General features: G+C 38.4%; 2 protein-coding genes across 5 annotated transcripts in view; both read right to left on the bottom strand.

Moving 5' to 3' along the window:
• Positions 1 to 7,803, bottom strand: part of slc25a38b (solute carrier family 25 member 38b) — a 13,374-nt gene extending 5,571 nt beyond the window's left edge. Inside the window, exons 1-7 of one of the 2 annotated variants that reach the window (XM_008414189.2) lie at positions 7,276 to 7,803; positions 6,845 to 6,943; positions 3,909 to 4,033; positions 2,904 to 2,988; positions 2,261 to 2,440; positions 1,163 to 1,331; positions 889 to 1,052 (exon numbers count right to left, since the gene is read on the bottom strand). In XM_008414189.2, the coding sequence (XP_008412411.1) occupies positions 889 to 1,052; positions 1,163 to 1,331; positions 2,261 to 2,440; positions 2,904 to 2,988; positions 3,909 to 4,033; positions 6,845 to 6,859 (738 nt within the window). In that variant the 5' untranslated portion in view covers positions 6,860 to 6,943; positions 7,276 to 7,803. Of the gene's footprint in view, positions 1 to 888; positions 1,053 to 1,162; positions 1,332 to 2,260; positions 2,441 to 2,903; positions 2,989 to 3,908; positions 4,034 to 4,862; positions 6,134 to 6,844; positions 6,944 to 7,275 lie in introns of those variants that run through there. The other variant, XM_008414183.2, reaches the window with a different exon arrangement.
• A 1,137-nt stretch (positions 7,804 to 8,940) lies between these two features.
• The window catches only part of LOC103467636 (myosin-9-like), a 34,212-nt gene continuing 22,603 nt past the window's right edge, over positions 8,941 to 20,549 (bottom strand). For 2 of the 3 annotated variants that reach the window (XM_008414211.2, XM_017307067.1), the window contains exons 24-42: positions 20,074 to 20,211; positions 19,855 to 19,978; positions 18,771 to 18,942; positions 18,472 to 18,684; positions 17,680 to 17,824; positions 17,403 to 17,609; positions 16,760 to 16,864; positions 16,382 to 16,534; positions 15,935 to 16,183; positions 15,289 to 15,501; positions 14,999 to 15,211; positions 13,936 to 14,097; positions 13,731 to 13,859; positions 12,267 to 12,355; positions 11,342 to 11,465; positions 11,048 to 11,256; positions 10,863 to 10,971; positions 10,221 to 10,393; positions 8,941 to 9,684 (exon numbers count right to left, since the gene is read on the bottom strand). In XM_008414211.2, coding sequence (XP_008412433.1) covers positions 9,576 to 9,684; positions 10,221 to 10,393; positions 10,863 to 10,971; positions 11,048 to 11,256; positions 11,342 to 11,465; positions 12,267 to 12,355; positions 13,731 to 13,859; positions 13,936 to 14,097; positions 14,999 to 15,211; positions 15,289 to 15,501; positions 15,935 to 16,183; positions 16,382 to 16,534; positions 16,760 to 16,864; positions 17,403 to 17,609; positions 17,680 to 17,824; positions 18,472 to 18,684; positions 18,771 to 18,942; positions 19,855 to 19,978; positions 20,074 to 20,211 — 3,036 coding nt within the window. In that variant the 3' untranslated portion in view covers positions 8,941 to 9,575. The remainder of the gene's footprint in view (positions 9,685 to 10,220; positions 10,394 to 10,862; positions 10,972 to 11,047; positions 11,257 to 11,341; positions 11,466 to 12,266; positions 12,356 to 13,730; positions 13,860 to 13,935; positions 14,098 to 14,998; positions 15,212 to 15,288; positions 15,502 to 15,934; positions 16,184 to 16,381; positions 16,535 to 16,759; positions 16,865 to 17,402; positions 17,610 to 17,679; positions 17,825 to 18,471; positions 18,685 to 18,770; positions 18,943 to 19,854; positions 19,979 to 20,073; positions 20,212 to 20,549) is intronic. The other variant, XM_008414202.2, reaches the window with a different exon arrangement.

Here is a 20,549-nt window from a genome sequence, read left to right as displayed (position 1 = left end):
GAATTTTTTTATATGTTGAATTTTTTTAACACTGAAAAAATATATATATTGAAAATTTGATCTCTGAAATAGGAATGTGAATTTTTTTTAACAAATGAAATTTGCATACATGTACAAATAATGACACTGAAATTTTTTTTAGGTCAAAAATATATTCTGAATTAATTTTTAAATTGAAAAAGTAAGAACAAATATACAACATTTAAATTTCAGATGCATTTTTTATTCAAATTCTGATGGCACATAATTACTTCCATAATAACAGCTTGTTTTAAGTCAATAATTTCTTAAAATGTACTAGTTCTACTGACAGATTATTTAACTTTTAACATAGTTCCCATGTTATAAGTGAAATATACTACAGGTTCAAGCTGAATGATACGGCTGAAAAATGTATCACGATATAACTGCTTCATATCAGTCGATATAGATAATTATTAATTAGTTTATTGTTTTACATATCTGAAATACTTCCAACCTGGTTGCGGGACTTATCCTGCTTTATCCTCGGCTTTCACTCTGCTCCGTTGTTTTTTTAATTTATTTTTAAGCAGTTAAGAAGCACAGTGGTGGAACCTTAAACTGCTGCTGTGGCAGTTACTCAACAGGTTGTTGCTACGCAACCAGAGAATGAGTGAGTTGCTAGGTAACCATAGAACAAGTGGGTTAGTTGATTCTACTAACCTTGCTTACTCGCTGTGAGAGGTTGAACAGTTAAAGGCTTTCCTCTGCCTACATTTCCCAGAATATTCTATTCTATCAGAAGCATTATCTATTATCTATTGGCATTGATCACGTGTATTGTATAGTGTTATTGATTTATTGTCCAGCCTTATTGCCGGTAATAAAGAGTTGAGCCCGAGTTTCCTGTTTCAGACAGAAACGCACCGTGTAGACGTAGCGAACAGCGTCTGCTGTCCTCCAGTGGGACGGGCTGACTTGGATGTGAGTCTTCACCACATCCGCAGGCTGCGTGACCACAGAAGCCATGACGCCTGCTACCACTCCACAGCTGAAGTTCACCAGCGGTGCGTACGGCGCCGATGTCACTTCTGACGAAGAAGATACCAAATATAAGAATTCAGCTGAAGATCAAGACTTTTTTTTTCTTTCTTTCTTCTCTTCCTGTAGTTTGTTTATGTTGACTCGCTGCCGTCTTCACCTTGCGGCAGCGCTCGCTTGGCCTGGCTGTAAAACATGACGTAGATGCCGGAGAAGGGAGCGTCTCGCAGCAGCGTGGCGGTCAGCCCCGAGAACAGAGCTCTGACTCCCTCCGTCTCATACATGCTCCTCAGAGCTCCAGGCACGCTCGCATAGTTGTAATATCCGCTCTGCAACAACAACAACAACAAACCCAGCATTAAGGCTTCTCCATTTTCTGTACTGCTACTTTAGATTTAAGTAAAAATACGGTGCCAGTGCATGTTTTTGTTGCAGTGTAATTTAATAAAGAATGAGGTTTGACTATTTATAAAATTAAAATGTATGTGTATCATAATCTGATGTTAAAATTTCTAAGAGTGTTTATGATCAGAGTGAATGTATAGATTAAGGTATAAACAGTGACTAATGGTGTAAATGCATTAGTATGTATCAACCGTAGTCTAAGAAGCCATAATACAATGAGGGCTGCAACTAACAATTATTTTAGTTATTGATTATTCCACAACTAATGGATGACAAAAAAAATCCACATTCTGCTGATTTTTTATTTAACAACTTAAGCGTATTCCACCCAATAGCAGAAATACATTAAAAATACAAAAACAAATAATTCAATTCCTTTTTTAAATCAGAAAATAAACCATATTGTCTAAAATACCCCAGCGCAGCATTTCTTCAGTACACTCTTTCATTTGTAGCAAAGCTCAGCTTTTCCTGCTTGACTTATCAATACCGTTATTTTTAATTACTTACTAATAGGATGCAGAAGGTCGTAACAGGAGTTTGTTTTATAGAATTTGAACTGGGTGAAGTTAAAACCAAATCATTTGAAGAGTTTTGAGTAGAAAAACCCAACTTTATGTCCACTTTTTATTCTCACATTAATATAAGAAAACTAACCCAGGAGTTTAAAGATAAAACTAAAAAGGAGATCTTTCCTCGGCTCCAGTAGGAGGCAGTTTTGCAGAACTACAGTCACTATTTTCAGTGGTGACAGCAGAACGAACAGGTACAGAGGAAGCATTTTTACTTATTTAGGACTGAAAAAGACCATCTGAGAAGATCTGCCGGAGGGCATAGATTAACAGCTGCGCACCTCAAAGCGCGTCTTGATGACAGTGAACGGCAGCATGCAGACCCCCGCCACGGTTCTGGCACCGGCTCCGAGCAGAACGGCCTCGCCAGCGTTCGGCGCCCTGTCTTGGAAGAAGTGCTGCTTCAGGGAGTAGAAAGTGCTGAAGTAGATCCCCACTCCGGGAATACAGCGAACAAATGACTGCAAAGTCAGAAATAACAGCGATTAAAATGAATCACGCTGATAAATGTCACTTATGGCTGTAACTTTTAGATGCCTCCCTGCTCAAACACACATGACTTTTAAAGAAATAACTGGCTACCAGGCTCTTCGGTGACCTGGTGAGGAGGTAATTCTATGGGGGACTTTTTTTTACCATTAATTTGAGAACACACATTTTCAGTTTGAAAATGTCTTTCTTCTCAAAACTTGTACTCAAAACTTCTGTTCAAATATTCACTGAGCTCTCTCAAACCTTTATCCTCAAGCTAAAAACTTGTTTCTGCTCGGATCAAATCTCCGCTTGCAAACATCATTTTCTGCTCGCGCTTGGAATAGAAAAGTACCATTGTCTGGCAACCTCTCAGCCAATATAATGAAAGTGTTGCACTGGATGTGTTTGTTCCCTTCTAGTGGGTTATAAATAAGAAAACCAGTTGCGTACCGGTGACACTCCTTTCCACAGACTGAAGAAATTCTCCGTCCTGATGACCTGAATGAAAACCCGGAACATTCCCACCTTGGGCGTCCTGCAAGAATTAAATTTAAGAATTATTGCCAGAGGCATCTTGAAATGGACAAATACACTTATCTACATTTAAACACACTACAACTATAAATTTGAAATGTGTTTTTGAAATTTTTGTAAAGCAAACTGTACTTCTGAACATTAATCTGAACAAAACATTTGAAATGATAATGGCAGTATTTTGCTGCGAGGGAAAATTCAGAGCAATCCAAGAATAAAACATATTAGAAAGCGCCAAAGACTTTAGACTGGGAAAGTCTAAACATCAGAAAAAAACTGATGTTCACAGACACTTTGTATCTGTGCTTGAGATGTTTTAGCAAGAGGAACAGGCCAGGATTTCAAACTCTAGAAGAGCAAAGATAAGATAAAACTCTTAAAGGTGTAACTCCATGAAAAGTGATTTGGATATAAATCTGCTTTCCAGATTTTAAACGGTAAAATATGTTAAAAACCAGGAATCTTTTTCCTTCAAAATCACGGTTAGCCACTACTGTGTGCACATAAAATGAGGTGAAGTTGAAACATGATGTAAAAGTTTAAGGGGTGAACTCTACATGAAACAATTATGACTGATTTTTTTTATGCTTAGAAACAACCACCACAAAATATTAGCAGGTTGATGCTGCCACTTGTAAAACCATTTAAATTTAAATTCAAATACTCCCAGCACCCGGCTGTGACAATTGCAGTTCCAAAGGCTAACACCATTATGTGTTGCTGGTGTGACTAATTCCTCTATATGGGTCATGAAAACCGACTCAGGCTGCCTCTGATGCCGGAGTTCGTCGTCGTTCTTGAACATTTCCGGTTAAAGACGCGCTTCACCAGAAGGATGCCGATTGTGTGATGGCATCCAGCTGAAAATATTTCATATTAGTCACACATGAAACGCGTGTGTGTATGTGTGTGTGCACGCACCCTGGCTTGGCGTTGTTCTGCAGCATCTGCAGCCGTGTTTTGACCAGATCCAGGGGCTGGAAGAGCAGCGTGGAGCAGGTGCCGCTGAGGGAGCCGCACATGAAGGCTTTCAGAGCGGGGTGAGCCTGAGGAGAAAGACGGAGAGGAAAGGGGCAGAGAGGCGGACATGAGAGGGGATGGAAATGGCGGACACAAAGCACATTGGGTGGACAAGGACAATGAGATGGGAAGAACGTACAGAAATAGTAATTACAGAAGATGGAGGGAAAAACGGGAGAGTGGAATAAAATATAAAGGATTAGAAATTAACACACAGCTTATTAAGATTTGAGCTGTTTCTGGAAACAAGATAAATCACAATTACATAAGAAATCAACAAAGTCATTTCTCAAAAATGTAAGAATAACCTCAGTTATTTATATTTTACTTTAATCCAAACATGCTGCAGTGACATTTTGTTTGCGTATTTGAAAAAACAAGCCTGTGGCACAAAGGCAGAGGCCAGGTTCACACACAGTGGAGATGATGGAGATGAACAGAGACAGCTTCCACACACACACACACGCATGCACACACACGCAGCCATGTTTTCAAGCCTCCTGATGAAACCCTAACCTCACTCAGACCCTAGATGGTGGGGTCTCCATCAGAAGGTAAGTATTCTCACCATGAAACTGAATGAACACATTAAGGTCGCTGCAACATGTGAAACACCGGCTACAGATAAAAACACACGCTGCAGCTGAAGTGTCAAATTGAAGTTGGATTTCATCTGATCACACACGCAAGCTGTAATTTCAGCTCTGTCTGAAGGCAAACTGTAACTGGAAAAGCTCCACACTTGACAGCAATGTAAACAAATCAAACAGTGAGCCGTCTGAAACACACAAGACGACAAAATCGCTTTTTTTTGCATTTTGAAGTGGCACTTCAAAATGCAAATTAAGCTCCTACCTTCCCCAGACCGCCTGGGGTTCGGCTCTGAGAATCCTGCTTTTCCTGCATTTTGCCCTCTTTCACCTCCCTCTCATCTCCCGGCTATAAACGGGGTGACACCAAATAAACCTGCATCTCTCCGGCAAACCTTTCGTCTCTCGCTTTCCAACGACAAAACGGTCTCCGGCGCTTCTCGTTCTCCCTCCCCGCCCCCCGTTTCGCAGCCGAAGCCTAATCCAGCCAACGTTTTTCTGAGGGTCTTTATCTTTCAGGCACACGCTTACATCTGTACGTAGCTCTGCCCCCGCTGAAAAAAGCTCCCTGCTAAATTGCATCTTTATCAAAGGACATGAGTCATGGGCTGTGAATATAAAATGTGGGTCACAAGAAAAATAGAACGAATGTATTGGTTGGATTTGAAGCAGTTAATAAGAAGCCCTAATTTAACTCAACCCCTGGGTTTCTCTGTTAAATTTTAACTTTTTTCAAGGTTCTTTATGACTGTAATCAGTTATTCAACAGTAGCCCACTAATTTCCTCTATTACAGTTACAACAAAACCTATTCACACCCCTGAGAGAATTAAAGTAAATGCCTTTATTAAGATTTTAAAACTAAATGGCAAAACAGAAATAATTTTTATCCTTTTCAATAATCGGAGGAGAAAGATTTATTGGCAAACAAACCACTTGTATAAGTGCTAACCAGCTTTTTAGATGTTATCACTGATATTTTGACAATTCAAAATCACCCTAATCTTTACACAGATTCACTTCTGATTCAAGACTCCAAAAGTCAATATTACATCCAATCAGAAAGAAGGTGGGGAAAATTAAAAGGATTTCTTTAAACCCAAATCTGCTAGGGATACAAGTAATTTAACTGTATATTTAGCACAAGAAAAGCTTACATCCATATCATTACAAGTGTTGCTCCAACAGTCATGCAAGTTCTAATTCATGCTAATTAATGCAACATCTTTATTATGCCAGTAAACAGCATGGGGGAGAAGACTTTAACTATGTCTAAGGTGTGTTGTTCTCTACATTTATTGGGTTTCAACATCTTGGTTTTAGTTTGATCACTTGGGTGCTCATTATACAATATTATTTTATTCTCAGAACAAGTCTGAAGTTTGTCCTGCATCACAGCTCTGCCGTTTACCAACATTTATACATAAACCGAATCAAAAAGACGACATTAGATGAGCAGATAATGACATTAATGTTCCAATATCTGAGCAAGACGCCTGGTTTTATTAGGCTGCTACAAAATAAAAGTGGACCAAATTCACACGCACCGCAAAAAAAATAAAAAAGAAGACTTTTTTATTAATGGCTTTAATACTTTGGGTTAAAAAAAGTAATTTTTTAAAATGTGATCCATTGTCTCAATTGGAATAATTTTATGAATATTAATTGGTAATTTATTTGAACTTACAGCAAGTACTTGGTTACTAAAAGGTAAAGGAAATTCACTTCAAAATTATCAAAACATATCCAATAAAATAGTTTATTTTAAAAAATAATAGAAAAGACTTGGATGAAACTTGTTTCTTTTGAAACAATTTCACATGTTTTCTATTTTATTTATGTTAAATATTTCGGGACTGAAATTGAACATTTAACTGTGTTGTGATATTAAAATGAAACTACAATCTAATAACTTTTTTAATAATGAAAAAAGTTTCGATCAAAACTCACTCGTTTTTATATATTATATTCATAAAGCGGTCTAATAAAAACCCCAATATACCTCACCGCAAAGCAGGATTGATAGATATTTTTTAAACTTTTAATAAACCCCAAAGCGGCAAAGAGTTATTTTAATATCTTTTTGTTTGTTTTTACCCCTCTTTTGTCTTCTAAAGTGTTATTGCAACTAGTTTTCTTTTTCATTATATTTCACTTGCCACACTCTTGAATGTACAGCGGCTATTACTGATAAAGATTTGAAAAAAAAAAAAAAATGGTTGCCATCATGAACATATGTTACACTCACCGCTAACACCTCCATCCCTGAACTGGATGTTGAGCTTGATGAGTCCAGTTTCCCCCTTTACTCTGTTGGGTTTCCGCTGGTTCGGTTAAGCCAAGGTTACTGCGTATATAAAACATATGTCGAAAACATTTGACATCCCCGGAGTTAGAGCTAGCTGTATGCTAGGCTAGGTTAACCAACTGTCAGACTGAAGCGTCAGTCTGGCGTTAGCGTCACCGAAAGACCAGAAGCCTAGTAAATCTAATTACTACCAACATATTGGCCAATTTTTTATTTTTTTTTAAGTCAAGTTTTAAAAACATAACTTCACAAGTAATTTGCGTTTGGCAGAGTTACTATCTAGCTTCATATAGTTCCAAGAAGAAGAAGACGACGAAGCCGGTTGACACGTTTGTCAGCCGGCTTACTACTAAGAAATCGACTCTTCTTACCTTGTAATAGCGATGTTAGGGATCCATCGGAATGACCCTTGGTAACTCTTGAACCGCCATCTTTTGATATTTACAGAGGCCAGCTGCAGGCGTTTCCTTGGAGACGAACTCGCCGGTAATACAGAAATTTACGGCAAGAGGGGTTAGCTCGCTTTAGCTTACCGGCTTTCCGTTCAACCACAAAATGTGGAAATAAACCAGTTCACTAATTGTTGCGAGAAGTTGAATTCAGACGTCGTTAAGAGCAGGAGTGAGTAAAAACTGATGCAAGTTGCCGCAGCGCTGCTGAAAGGCTAGCTTTTAGCTAGCCGTTCTCAGTCGAAAAAGGACAAAGCTGTTACTTATTCCTATCACACAGATAAGTCCTTTACAGTAAGGTTCAGCCGTGTGTCTGGTCTCGAAAATAAAACGTGCCAAATCTAAAAATGTCAAAAAATGGCACACTACCTTCGTATTGAAATACAAACCAGAACGAGAAATATGACCATAATAGTATTGAGCTGAGCTAGTGCAATTCCGATACTGGCCTGTAGATGTCGCCGCTCCTCCTAGTCTGGAAACCTGAAGGTCATTTCATCCCAATACTCAAGTAAATTTAACTAGTTAAAAAATGGCGAAACTTTTTCTGGGTAAAAAGTTTTATATTCATTTGTACTCTTCATTTTTACTCAAATATCACTACTTAAAAAAAATGTTTCTGGATACCCAATTTGCTTTGCAGACAGCACCAATTGCAGATAAATACATTAAAAAGTAACAATTTCACACCAAAACATCCATACACCACAATCATATGCTACCATAGTTTGGGCTCATCTCAAATTGTTAGAGGCAAACACTAATCTATGAGCAGATAATTAAATGTGACAATGTAATGCTACTGAAGAACAAACATTTTTCAACCAAAATGGCAGACAAAATCCTACCCCTCATTTTAAAGCAAGACCTTTTATTTGTACATAAGATTTGTTTAGTCTTTTTCTGTTGAATCCATAATGACACTAGGAGGTCAAGTGAATATACAGTAAACAGCCAAAACGGTAATTGGAGGTGAAAAACTGTTTCTAATGCTTGAACAGTTCATCAAATTGTGCTATTTGTGATTTGTCTTTAAAATACCAGAATTTGCACATTTGAGGTTTTATCCAATTTCATAATTTCTAAATAGAAGTTCTGATTAGTTCACTCATCTTTTTTACTAAATACTTCACTCTTTAGTAATTTCTTGAACAGCTTTTTACTTGAATGAAAATAAGTTTAGTGTTCCTGTTGTGTGCAACTTTCTGGGTACCCACCTATGCCAAATACAAAATGAACAGGTAATACATCTGCAATTCTGATGAGTTTTAGACAAGAATTTGAAAATAACCTGCATCATGAACAACTTTTTAACAAGGAAGGAAAAAATAGTTAACTCATATTTAGCCATCAAAGCCAATTTGTGGCATTTTATTTTAGTGTTTTAATTAGTCTCAGTAAATTTAAGAAAAAATATTTGAACTGATACCCAAATCTTGGCCAGAAATCAGATCTCTCTAAAAACAAAAAGCAAAAACAGTAATCCATGAGAGTATCATTCTAAGTTAGATTTGTAGGAATCCATACTGAATGCTGCAAATAAATCCAAAATCTCTAAATAAAAATAATGAACAGAAGAGATGAAGATATGAATGCATTCCTTACTTTATTGCATTAAGGCAGTTCATAAAAACAGGTTAGCCTTACAACCACGGGATCAGTAACATGCAAATTAATAACTCATCTGAAAATTCTGTGGCAAGGCGTTGCACAAAAACATGAAGTTTGAATTAGGAGACAAAAGTACTGGCAGAAACGCAGTCCGTTATTGTGAAAATAATACAGTGAAGCAATAAAACAACCCATCACCTTTAACTAATAAGCAACACAGTTGGACAATACAGCATCCAGACAGATGACAGTACAAAATATGTCAATAATTAATTAACTAATGGAAACCTGAACATTTTCCAATCATGTGCGTTTATTGTGTCATTTTTATGATAGACTGAGGAGAAACCTACAGTACAGGTAGAAATTTGGAGTGGCTATAACCGTTAATATAAAGAAATTTTTGAAATTGTGGTGACATTTTACAAAAACTATGTTTTAACAGTACAATATAAACTTTAAGTAGAAAAATAGGCAGGAAAAGTATCTGAAGCTTTTTATTAAAAATATACTGCATAATTTTAGAGATATTTTGGCCTGTTGCATGTAAAAAGGTAAATGTAAGGCTAACATTTCATCGCTTTGTTTCCCTTTTGGCCGTCTGGCTCCGCTCACTCGGCTGCAGGCTCGGTAACGTCGGCTGACGCTTCCACGTCGTCGTCTGTGTCGTGAGTGGTGCGAGTCAAACCGACCCGCATGTTGAAGGGCAAATCTCCACGTCTGCAAAGAAAATTAACAGGCTAAACGAGTCACAGAGATAATAGTAGCAGACTAATGTGGCAAGATAAATTAAAACAAGATCAGGAATTTTCATTTGCATAATTTATTGTTTTCCAAAAACTGGATGACAAAAATCTTCAGTTTGGTCTCAACTAAGCATTTTCTGAAGGACAATTTGTTTACAGAGACTTCACAATTTATTTTATTCATGTACTTATTTTGGATATTTAAAATGTCTTCCAGTTCCACTGTTAAATATTTATTAAAATTAAAGTTTATTGATCTTTGAGAATATGTTCTTGCATAATGTTTATCGCAATAACTTCTGGGATAATTTATTGTCTAACAAAACTTATTACAAATCTAGGCATGACAATGCAAAGTTTTATAAAATTCAAATTATGAGTTCTGTGGTTTGTTCAACTGCCTTCATAAGCCTTGTTTATTTTTGTAAATGCTCCATTTCCATTTAGTAAAGTCAGACCTACTCCATCAGAGAGATGCCCTTTGACCTCATGTCTGAGGAACGGCCGTACCTGAGCTTGCTCTTCAGAGTGCTGACTTCGCGGTTCATCAGGTCAGCCGACTCCGTGGCATCTTCCAGGTCCCTCTGCAGCTTCCTGCGGTAAACGTTAGCCTTCGTCAGCTCCTCCTCCGTTTCCTCGAGCTGCCGCTTCAGTTGACGCATCCGGCTGTTCGTCTTGTCCACCTACAGAAAGAGACGTTAGTGAGAAATTATGTTTGTGTGTTTTTTTTTTATTTCATTTTTTTTTTAAGTGTCACTGGTTAGAAAAGCACCATTAAAGGTATTGCCATTTTCAAATTTCCAAGAAAGGAACTGTCATTATGGACATCATCTGTGAGAAATAATTAAAACAACAAGAAACAAAAGCCTGGAATATATTGCACTTTTACACAACTTTTTTGTATTTTTTTAGAGGTACTAGAAGAAGTGAAAACCTGCCATTGGTTGATGCATTTACAGACTGATAAAGAATTGCATCAATAAGAATTATCAGGTAAAAAATAAATAAAATCTGATTTTCCAACATTAACCGGTTGAGGGACGATTCACCAGCTCTGGCCGACTTTTACAAATTGAGTCGCAACTATAGATGAAGCTGCAAAAAATTTTAAATGCATATTTTATCTTGAACAGGAAATCTGAAAGAACTTGCCTGGTCTTTGAATTGATCTGTGTTGCGTCGTTCATCATCAACCTGCAACATCACCTCCTTGAGTTTCTTCTCCGTCCTCCTGACCAGCCTGGAGGCCTGCTGACGCTCCCTGAAACACAAGTTATCCACCATGAAGGAGCAAAACGTGTAAAAATAAAAATAAAAGCTGTTTAACTGCCACTCACTTGGACTCCACATCCAGCTGCTCCTCCAGCTGAGCGATCCTGGCCTCCAGTGAGGTGATGGAGGACTTGTACTTTGACTTGATGGTGACCTCCAGCTCCTGCAGCTTCTGCTTCAGCTCCTTGTTCTGGCGGTCGAGCTGGGAGCGAGCGCCCTCTAGCTGCTGGGAGTTGCTGCGCTCCGAAGTCAGCTCTGTGGTCAGCTGATCGGTCTGAGGTTGCAGACATGCAGGACAGATTTAAATTTAAAATATGAAGTGGTAGTAATGATGATTTTCCTCCATCTGGTGATCTTACCTGCATCGTCATTCTCTTCACACGATCATTAACCATCTCGGTGTTCAGATGTTCTTCTTCCAGTTCCTCCTCCAGCTGAGCAATGCGAGTTTCCAGCCTCCTCTTCTCATCCGTCAGCAAAGAACTGCCAAGAGAAAATTATTTTTAATTAAGCAGGTAGAGCACCCAAACATTTTACTTAAGTAAAAGGTACTCAAGATTAAAAAATGGTTAAAAAAAAGCAACTCAAGTACCGAGTATTATATCAAATGGATGAAAAACAAAAAATAAAGTCATGAGCAAATTTTGGCATTTTAATTAGTAAAATTCTATGAACTACAAAGTAATTCAAATGATTTTTTTTTTATTTCAACAAAGTTGTGAGTGTAATACTTTCAGTGTGTAGTGGGTCCATATGTTTACACAATGGAGTATTAGAGCCATGCCAAGAAAATAAAATTATAAGAATAAAGTCAGTATTATGAGAATAAAGTCATATTACAACAAAAGTCTATTCTCATAATATCATGACTTTATTCTTGTAAATTTTTATAGTATGGCCCTAATCATCCATTGTAGGCTTAAAGAACTTTTAATAATCTATACAGTTTACTGAATTATCACTTGATCTACAGTATATAGAAAATCAAAAAACATTGGTGTTAAAACAAAAAGTCTCACTTTATCCGTCTGGCACATTTTTGGTCAAAACATGTTTGTTCTTTCAGTGAAGTTACAGAAGTTTTACTCAAAGTAGTCATGACATAATTAATGTGGTGTAGTAAAACTACAGCTAAAAATGCATATTTTCCAAAAGGTAAATGTATTTTGCTGTCACAGACCTCTGCTGTTAATGCTGACTAGTCAACATATAACAGATTTCCTGTTGTGAATATGTTGCAAAAGAAAAAAAAGTGAATTTAATAAAACCTGTGTGTGCTCTTACTTCTTTGTGTTGCTGCTGTTGACCTCATCCTGGAGTTCGTCCCTCTCAGTCTGAAGCTGCTTCTTCAGTCGGTCAGCTGTTCCCAGCTCCTGATGGAAACCAAACACAAAAAATATATATATTTCACACTGTACAAGCTGCTGGAGCAAACAGATACCAGCAGTGTGGTAGATTCTGTCAAAACCCAAGTTTTACTTAATAAAGCTCTACATTCCCACCCTAACTGCAAAGCTCAATATGCATCAAAGCTTGAGAAACTTTTATTTGAGGGGAAATTTAATGCATAAGAAACTTAAAACAGCTTTTTTACCAACTGTTAAATATACAGTTATATTTAACAGTTGGTAAAATATCTGTTATTGGATCAAATGGGAACAAATTTCTTTGGATTTTTTTGTAAAGTGAATGTCTCAGTGAGATAAAATGTACTTTGCCACTAGATTGGATAGAAAATTTATGAAAACAATGCATGAAATTAGAACGGCTCAATATATGAAATCTTTGCAATTTTTAGCAAACGTATCACAAATTACATTTTTCTGATCATGCAGCCTTAGCTGATTGTTTAAAGCGCCATCTGTAAACCATTTTGTCAAATAAGTTTTGAAAATGTAAACAAAAAAATACAGACTGCATCTTCTTATCATGTATTGAGGTTTGATAATTTAGCTTTGTTTAAAGCAATCTGTTTATAAACATCATGCTCACTTATTCCAGAAAAGCAAAATACAGATTTATTCTTTTAAAATTAGTAGTTTCTGTAAAACCATCCTATTGTGGAAAAAAAAAAGATGAACTTAACCAGTCTCTCAATATTTAAAGAACATATTTTACTTTAAAACATGTAAAAAAAAAAAAAAAACTTTTACAAGTCTAAAATTATAGGCGATAAAAAAAACAAACATTTAAAATAAACTTAAAAATTTCTCAAAGGAGGATTAAGTTAAGTTTTGATTAAAGAGCAACTATACGTATTTGGAAAGTCATGTTTCATTTATATGGAAAAACAACATGCCAAGTATTTTTGGTCTTCAAGACATTAATGCTAATGTATTATCAAACTTGAAATAAGGCAAAAAACTAACTTACAAGCAACTTCAGCCCAATATATGAACATGTTTAAAGTCAATAACTCCTTAATATTGATGAAAAAGTGCCACAAGTGAAATAATTTGCCAGTGGAAGAAGAAACATTTTCCATTTTTTAAGCCAAAATGTCTGGATTATTAAGGAATCATCAACTTAAATCAAGTACTATAATTGTTCTGAAAAGTTACTTGAAATGAGATATTTGCACAAATACTTAATATGTTGTGTTTTTGTCCTACTTTGTGTTCTTCGACCATATAAAATCCACCTCCTTGTGGTTGTAATCTGACTAGAATGTGAAAAAGCTCATGGGTGTGAATACTTTGTTAAACTGAGTTTAATTTTCAGGGAAGGATCGTCGTTCATGTCGTTCACCTCCTGGAAGCGCAGGGCGTCGGCTTCCATGGCCTTCAGCTTCCTCTCAGTCTCTTTGGTCTGGTTGACGGCCTCGTCTCTGGCCAGACGGAGTTCCTCCAACTCCCTCAGCAGATCTTTCACCTGGGCCTAAAAAGAACCATGTCAACACGCAAGCCAATCACAGATCGTCAATTTATCCACTTCCATCTCGGACGTCGTCTACCTGGAGCTTCTTCAGCTGCTTCAGAGCGTCATCGCGTCCTTTGTTCGCCTGGTCGATCTGAGCTTCCAGGTCCGCCAGGTCCAGCTCGAGTTTCTTCTTGGCAGAGAGAGCCTGGGTGCGCTGCCTGCGTTCGTCCTCCAGCTCCACCTCCATCTCACGCACCTCGAAGAGCAAAACGGGTTTTAATCAAAACGCAAAGAATAAAGGGATAATTCAACCCCTTGTTCCCAGTTTCAGCAGCAGATTAAATATTTTATCAAAAATCTTGTAGGTACGAGATCCAAACTGGGCACAAATTAGAATCTGAAAAATTCAATTCAAGATGGCCGCCAAGGAAAGTTAATGTTTTCACTAAATTAACCAATATTCATAACATCATACATAATTAGACACACAGAAAACATTTGCCGATAATTTTATTTTATTTTTTCAAGATGGCCACCACAGTTATAAATTATGTTTTCCACTAAAACATCCAATTAGATGAATGTATTTGGTGGCAAATGATAAGCAGCATATTTTGAACCATAGAAATCACATACATTTTCTTTATCTTACGTTTTCTTTTTCTGGCAGACATTTTCAAAATGGCCACCCTTGATATAATGGAGACTATGTTTGCACTAAAAAATGGCAGTAGTTGCCACCAGTGGATCAGTAACTACTAATTTGTTAACGATTCTTATCTCTGCCAATGCTAAACAGAAAAATTGGTGGAAACAAGTGCTAAAACACCAAATGCAAAACATTAACCATCTGCGTCACATCCTTCCAGTTGATGACTGGTGTGAGACTCGAACAGAAAAGTCAATTTCTGATTTTGTGTCATTTTCTTTAAAGTTGTAGGATGACCAAAATCAAAATTAAATGCAACACAGTTCATCCAAGTCATGAAAACGGGTAATGTTCTACCACAATACGACAATCAATAACTGATTTAAAGAGCTCAAAAATGACAGCCATCTTGAAAAATGACAGTGACATTCAAGTGGTTTGAAGGATGAAGTTTTATGCTTGCATCTACATTTTAAAGCCGTTTACAGCTAAAATCTCATGGTTGTACCTGCTTGGCGAGTTGCTTCCTCCTCTCCTCTCCCTGCTCGTCTCTGCCCTGCAGGTCTCGTTCAAACTGGGCCTTCATGGCCTGCATGTTGACCTCCAGACGCAGTTTGGCGTCCTCTGTGAGCTGCAGCTCGTCCTCCAGCTCCTCCAGCTGAAGCTTCATCTCCTCCAGCTGCTGCTCCATGGCGCGTTTCGACTTCTCCAGCTCATGGACCTGCACATTGTTGCCAGTGAGCTCCAACCTCAATGAGAAACGTAGCTGCAGAAGTTTGAGGAAGCAGCAGAACTCACGTTCTTGCCCACATCGTCCTTAGAGGAGACCAGGTCCTCCATTTCGGCTTTCAGCAGCTTGTTGGCACGGTCCAGCTCGTCCTTCAGGCCCATCATGGTCTCGAGCTCGCGGGCCAGGTTGAGCGCGCGCGTCTCTTTCTCCCTGGCTTCCGCCTCGGCTTTGTCGCGCTCCTCTGCGTACCGAGTGGAGATGGCCTTCTCCTCTGCCAACATCTAAACAGCAAGAAGAATTAGGAGGATGTTTAAATTATTTTTTCAAATATGGATCATCCCTTTTTGTTCACCCTCCTTTACTCAGACGCCCAAAATAAAATCCAGTACAACCATTTTCAGAAATATCCTCAAAAGTCAATGTGTGATTTAGTCCTGGTACAAATCCAGCTGTTCTGTGGAGTGTCACAGTGTGTTTTTTGATATTTATTATGGATGTTGTGTAAAATATGGTTTTTCCCATTCTTAAAATGCAACTAAGCTCCACATCAACTGGGGTTTATTGCTGTTAAACTGTCCAAATATGTTATTTAGGGTTCGTTACACTTTAAATGTTTTAGTTTCTCCTTTTCTACCTTTAGTTAAATTTACTTGAAGTTTTTTTTCTTCCAGCCAAACATAAATTTTGCTCCTAAAGCCCCTCTCGACACGTTACCTGGTCAAACTTCTTCTGCTTCTTCTCCAGGTTGGAGACGATCTGCCTCAGATGGTCCTGGTCCACCAGCAGATCGTCCAGCTCCTGCTGCAGACGGGTCTTCGTCTTGTCCAGTTTGTCGTAGGTGGACGTCTTCTCCTCCAGCTGCTGAACGATGTTGTCCATCTCCCTCTGGAGCTTCTTGCGGCCTTCCTCAGCTCCCTCCAGCGACACGGCCTCATGTTCCACCTTCTTCTTCATCTCGGCCAGCTAAAAAATAAGAAAAAATGGTGGCGAGTTTTAGGTCTTTTGTACAGAAGAGGATTAGGGTCAATGGAAAAAATGAAAGCAAAAAATGTAAACTTTTTTTTCCACAGAATTCTGAGTTTTTCTACAGTCAGCCTACTACGCCGTCGTATCTTCTGTACTTTTGATCAAGATCACGATGGAGCGGCTCTGTGGACAAACCTGGGTCTGCAGAGAGGCGACCTGCCTCTCCACATTCTTCTTGCTCTCCTCCTCTTCCTCCAGCATCTCCCGCAGGTTATTCTGCTCGTCCTCCATCTGCTTCAGGCGGGAGGTGAGGGAGAGTTTCTGTCGGGTTTCCTCTTGGAGAAGCTCCTGGAGTTCAGAAAAGATCACAAGTTCAGAAAACTGAAGATGGGTGAAACCTTACGAGTTTCTTTTACAAGGACTCTGTTGGCTTTAAATCTTCTAGACAGAAGAGATAAATACATTTTAAATTTCAAAACAAGGGTAGAAAAAAAAAACTAAATAATACCAACAGTACCATGCTTAATGATGCTTTAAATGAGAAGTTTCCAGGAACTCAAGCAGTTGCCATACCTGAGTGTCCTTCAGCTGAGACTCCACAGTAGAAAGGTCTTTGCTGGATTTGATGTTTTTGCCCTCAGCTGCACTCAGATGCCCGTTGACGCTGTCCAGCTCAGTCTGTAAGGCGTTACAAATGTTAAAATCACTTTTTCTGATGGGATTAATATAAAGATATTGCATATTTTCTTATCCAAAGAGGGGTATTGCAGTGAAACATTATCTGGTAATATTGTCCCATTCCTAGAATAATGGTCCAAGTAATTATTTTTACCAAAAGTGATTTGAGAAAAAAAAATTTTAAAAAGAAAACAAAAAAAAAAGCAATAAAAAATAAATAATTTTAGGCAAAATAATTACTTAGGCCATTATTTTAGGAACGTGACAATATTCAACATCAAATTAATATAAAACCTGATAATATTTTCCACCACTGAACTCATTGCCAACTAAAATCAGAAGGTATGATGCAGCATTTATGCTAAATGAATGTAATAATTATTGAAAGGGAATAAAAGTAAAGTAAAATTCAATGGTTCTTCGCATATTTTGCAGCATCGTTTGTGTGTTAGCATGGGAAAGTTTGTGAACCTTTGGTTTAACCTACTTCTAGTAAATATTTCGCTCTTTTCACGGATCCATCTCGATCAGCTCATACCTGCATCTTGGTCATCTTATCGGCGAGCTCCTGCCTCTGTCGCTGACTTTCTCCAAATTTGATCTGCAGCTCCTGGACCTGCGCCTCGGCCTTCTTGCGTCGGTGTTCAGAGTCGCCTTTGCTTTGGGTCAGATTCTTCAGCTCGATCTGCAGCTCGTTCCACTCGCTCTCCAGGGCCTGCTTGGCTTTCTCCATCGACATCTTGTTCTGCAGACGCGACTCAGATTACTGAGGTGTGTTTTAAAATGTTTGGAGGCAGCTTTCCTGTCATTCTTACCCTCTTGGCCTGTTCCAATTGTTCGTTAAGCTCTTCAAACGCCTGGTTGTGTTTTTGCCTCATGTCGGCCATCTGCTGCTCATGAGTCTTTGCTTCGTCCTCCAGAGTCTTCTTCAGCTGAGCAACTTCACTCTCGCGCTTGGCCCTGAAGCAGGGGTCAAGCTCATTTTCATTTTGGATTAAGATAATAAATGCTCTCAAATGGACGGTTGTGCCAAAATGTATATTGTAGATGTTAAATTAAAAAAACCCCAAATCGAATCAATAAATACTTCTCAAAATTAATTATGGAATCTCATTTCACATCAATCAGTCTCGACAAGATTTTATGTTGGTATGTGATATTTTTACAATTAAAAATGCTGATTTTATTGATGCCAATTTTAAAATTTTGCAAGATTTGCACTTGCATATGACTGTACATGTGTATCAAATACTGCCACCTGCAGGTGGGAGTTGGCAGTCACTTAAATTCATTGATTTTGACCAGCTTTGCAGAAAATTGGCAATGAACTGACAATTATAGATTAGCTATAAAAAAAAAAAAAAGCTGTGCAAAGCATCTTTTGATTTTATGGGAATTTCCAGTCGAAAAAAAGTTGCAAGTTTTTTTGTTTTTTTTTGTCACTTTAAAAACCATCACTATGTCATGGCAGCAACGAATGAAAAATGTTAAGCTCCTCTTTCTTCTCCCAGTGGTTGCTACAGAAATCCACAGATCAGTCTGAAACAACTAATCAGAACCAGGCCTTGGCGCCATCAATCATGCTTGTGTACACACTGTCCGATTACCTGAGCTCCACGTGAGCAGCCGTGGTGTCCAGCGTGTCCTCCAGCTCCGTCTTCAGCGCCTCCAGCTCCTCTCCCAGGTCCCGGCGCTGTTTCTCGGCCTTGGATCGGGCCTGCCGCTCCAGCTCCAGGTCCTCCTGCAGCTCGGAGATCTGCGCCTCCAGCTCCCTGATCTTCTTCTGGGCCGTGTTCTTTGCCGCAGCCTCCTCCTCGATTCTGGTGTTGCAACGACAAAGCAGGATCAATTTAAAAAGCTGCAGATTTACAGTTTGCTGCAGTGAAAGTTTAGGGTTTTGTCCGACCTGGCTAAGGCAGCCAGGAGTTCCTCCTCCTTCTTCGCCAGCTGAGCCCGGAGCTCAGCGATCTGGGCCTGCAGGTCTGCGATCTGGTCATGGAGCTCGGTGGAGTCTCCCTCAAGCTTACGGCGGTTTTTCTCCAGGTCCTGGCGCATTTTCTCCTCTTTCCTCAAACGATCTGAAAAAAAAAAAAAAAAACATGACTGAAAACATAAAGCAACAAACAATTTTAAAAAACAAAACTAGGAAGTTTAGTTAATTTAAAAGTTGATTGATCTTAATCAAATCATGATTAATTGACAAGTGGCCAAGAGTTTTCTATCAAGAGATCAAAGTCCTTCCATATCATGAAGAGCCAACTTAATCGTATAAAAATTAAAATAAGTTGTAACATAATTTTGTGTCAGCTGTACTAAATACAGACTGAACAAACAAATGTGTGGCATTTGCATTATTAAATTTGGACATATAAACTAGAACAAAGGAGGAAACTCTTAGGTGGATGAAAAGGTACAGATGAAAAAAAACTTAACTTTTCATGAACAGAGAGCTGTTCACATAGAATACTGTCCGTTTTTGTTCTCAAAACTTTGCTCCATTAATTGTTTCAACTCAGAACGATAGTCGAAATCGACCTTATTGGTATCATGTACCACCCCCCCCCCTCCTCCTCCCCCATCATGCTGCAATTTTTCTGCATTATTCCAGCTGCTTTTTAGTCATCACGTCAGTCATTTTTGCTTGAGAAGTTGGTGCTGTTCCATCATGTAGCGTTCAGCTAAATGAGCGCTAATAAAGGTAATAACTTAAGGAGTTTGACGAGTGTTTATATAATAAATAAATAAATAAATCTCAAAGTGCATTTTACTCCCTACAACTGTCTCCGTTTGGACCGTTTCCCTTTCCCGTTCTGATTTGGCCGCCATTTTGTCGCCCCGTCTTTGCTAGCTCCGCTTAAGGATGAGCAGTGGCTCCCTCTACTGGACGGCGACCGAACTACAACACTAAAAGAAGGTCTAACTGGACTTTTAATCTAATAAACCATTAATCAACAATCAAATCAATTAATTGTTTGCATCCCAACACTTGCCTTCTAAATCAGTGATCATGGTTTCGTGTTTATTCTTGAGCTTCTGCAAGCTTTTGGACTTCTCCTCCTCCTCAGCCAGATTGATGGTAAACTCAGAGATCCTCTCCTCAAGCTGTTTCTTTTCCTGAAGTTACAAGTAAAGAGGTCTCCATTATTCTGTGATTAAAGAAATCACTTTAACCGCCATGTTGCTGTGCGAGGAGACTTTTAGTCGGAAACCTTGTTGAGCTTGCTGTTCTGGTCGTCCAGCAGAATGACGTCTTCCTCCATTTTCTTCAGTTTGGCGTCTGTGGTGACTTTCTCCATCTGGAGCTTCTGCCTGGCTGCCTCTTCCTCATCCAGCTGCTGCTCCAACTCCTGGATGAGCAAAACCAGCAGAAAGGTTAATGCTTAAATACACAGTCAACATACGTGAATTAAAACAAGGAATATTAGACAAAATGAAAAATAAAAATGAGAACGCTTCCAAAATTAAGAGAAAAAGTATCCTAAACAATCATTTCATTTGTGACACCACTTGGTTATGTTGTGTTTTGTCTGTCTAAAATCCATTTTAATGTTTACCTCCTTTTTGTTGTTTGTTCTCTTATTCAGTTGGTTATTTGTTATTTTGTAGATCAATATTTCTGTTAGTTTTATATACACTAATTGGTGAATTAAAAAAAAACTCACTGCTGAAATGATTAATCATGATG

This window comes from Poecilia reticulata, linkage group LG1 (assembly GCF_000633615.1).
Source record: "Poecilia reticulata strain Guanapo linkage group LG1, Guppy_female_1.0+MT, whole genome shotgun sequence".
In the NCBI taxonomy this organism is placed as follows: domain Eukaryota; kingdom Metazoa; phylum Chordata; class Actinopteri; order Cyprinodontiformes; family Poeciliidae; genus Poecilia; species Poecilia reticulata.
The sequence above is the reverse complement of the archived record's forward strand: the minus strand, read 5'-3'. Positions and strand labels throughout refer to the sequence as shown.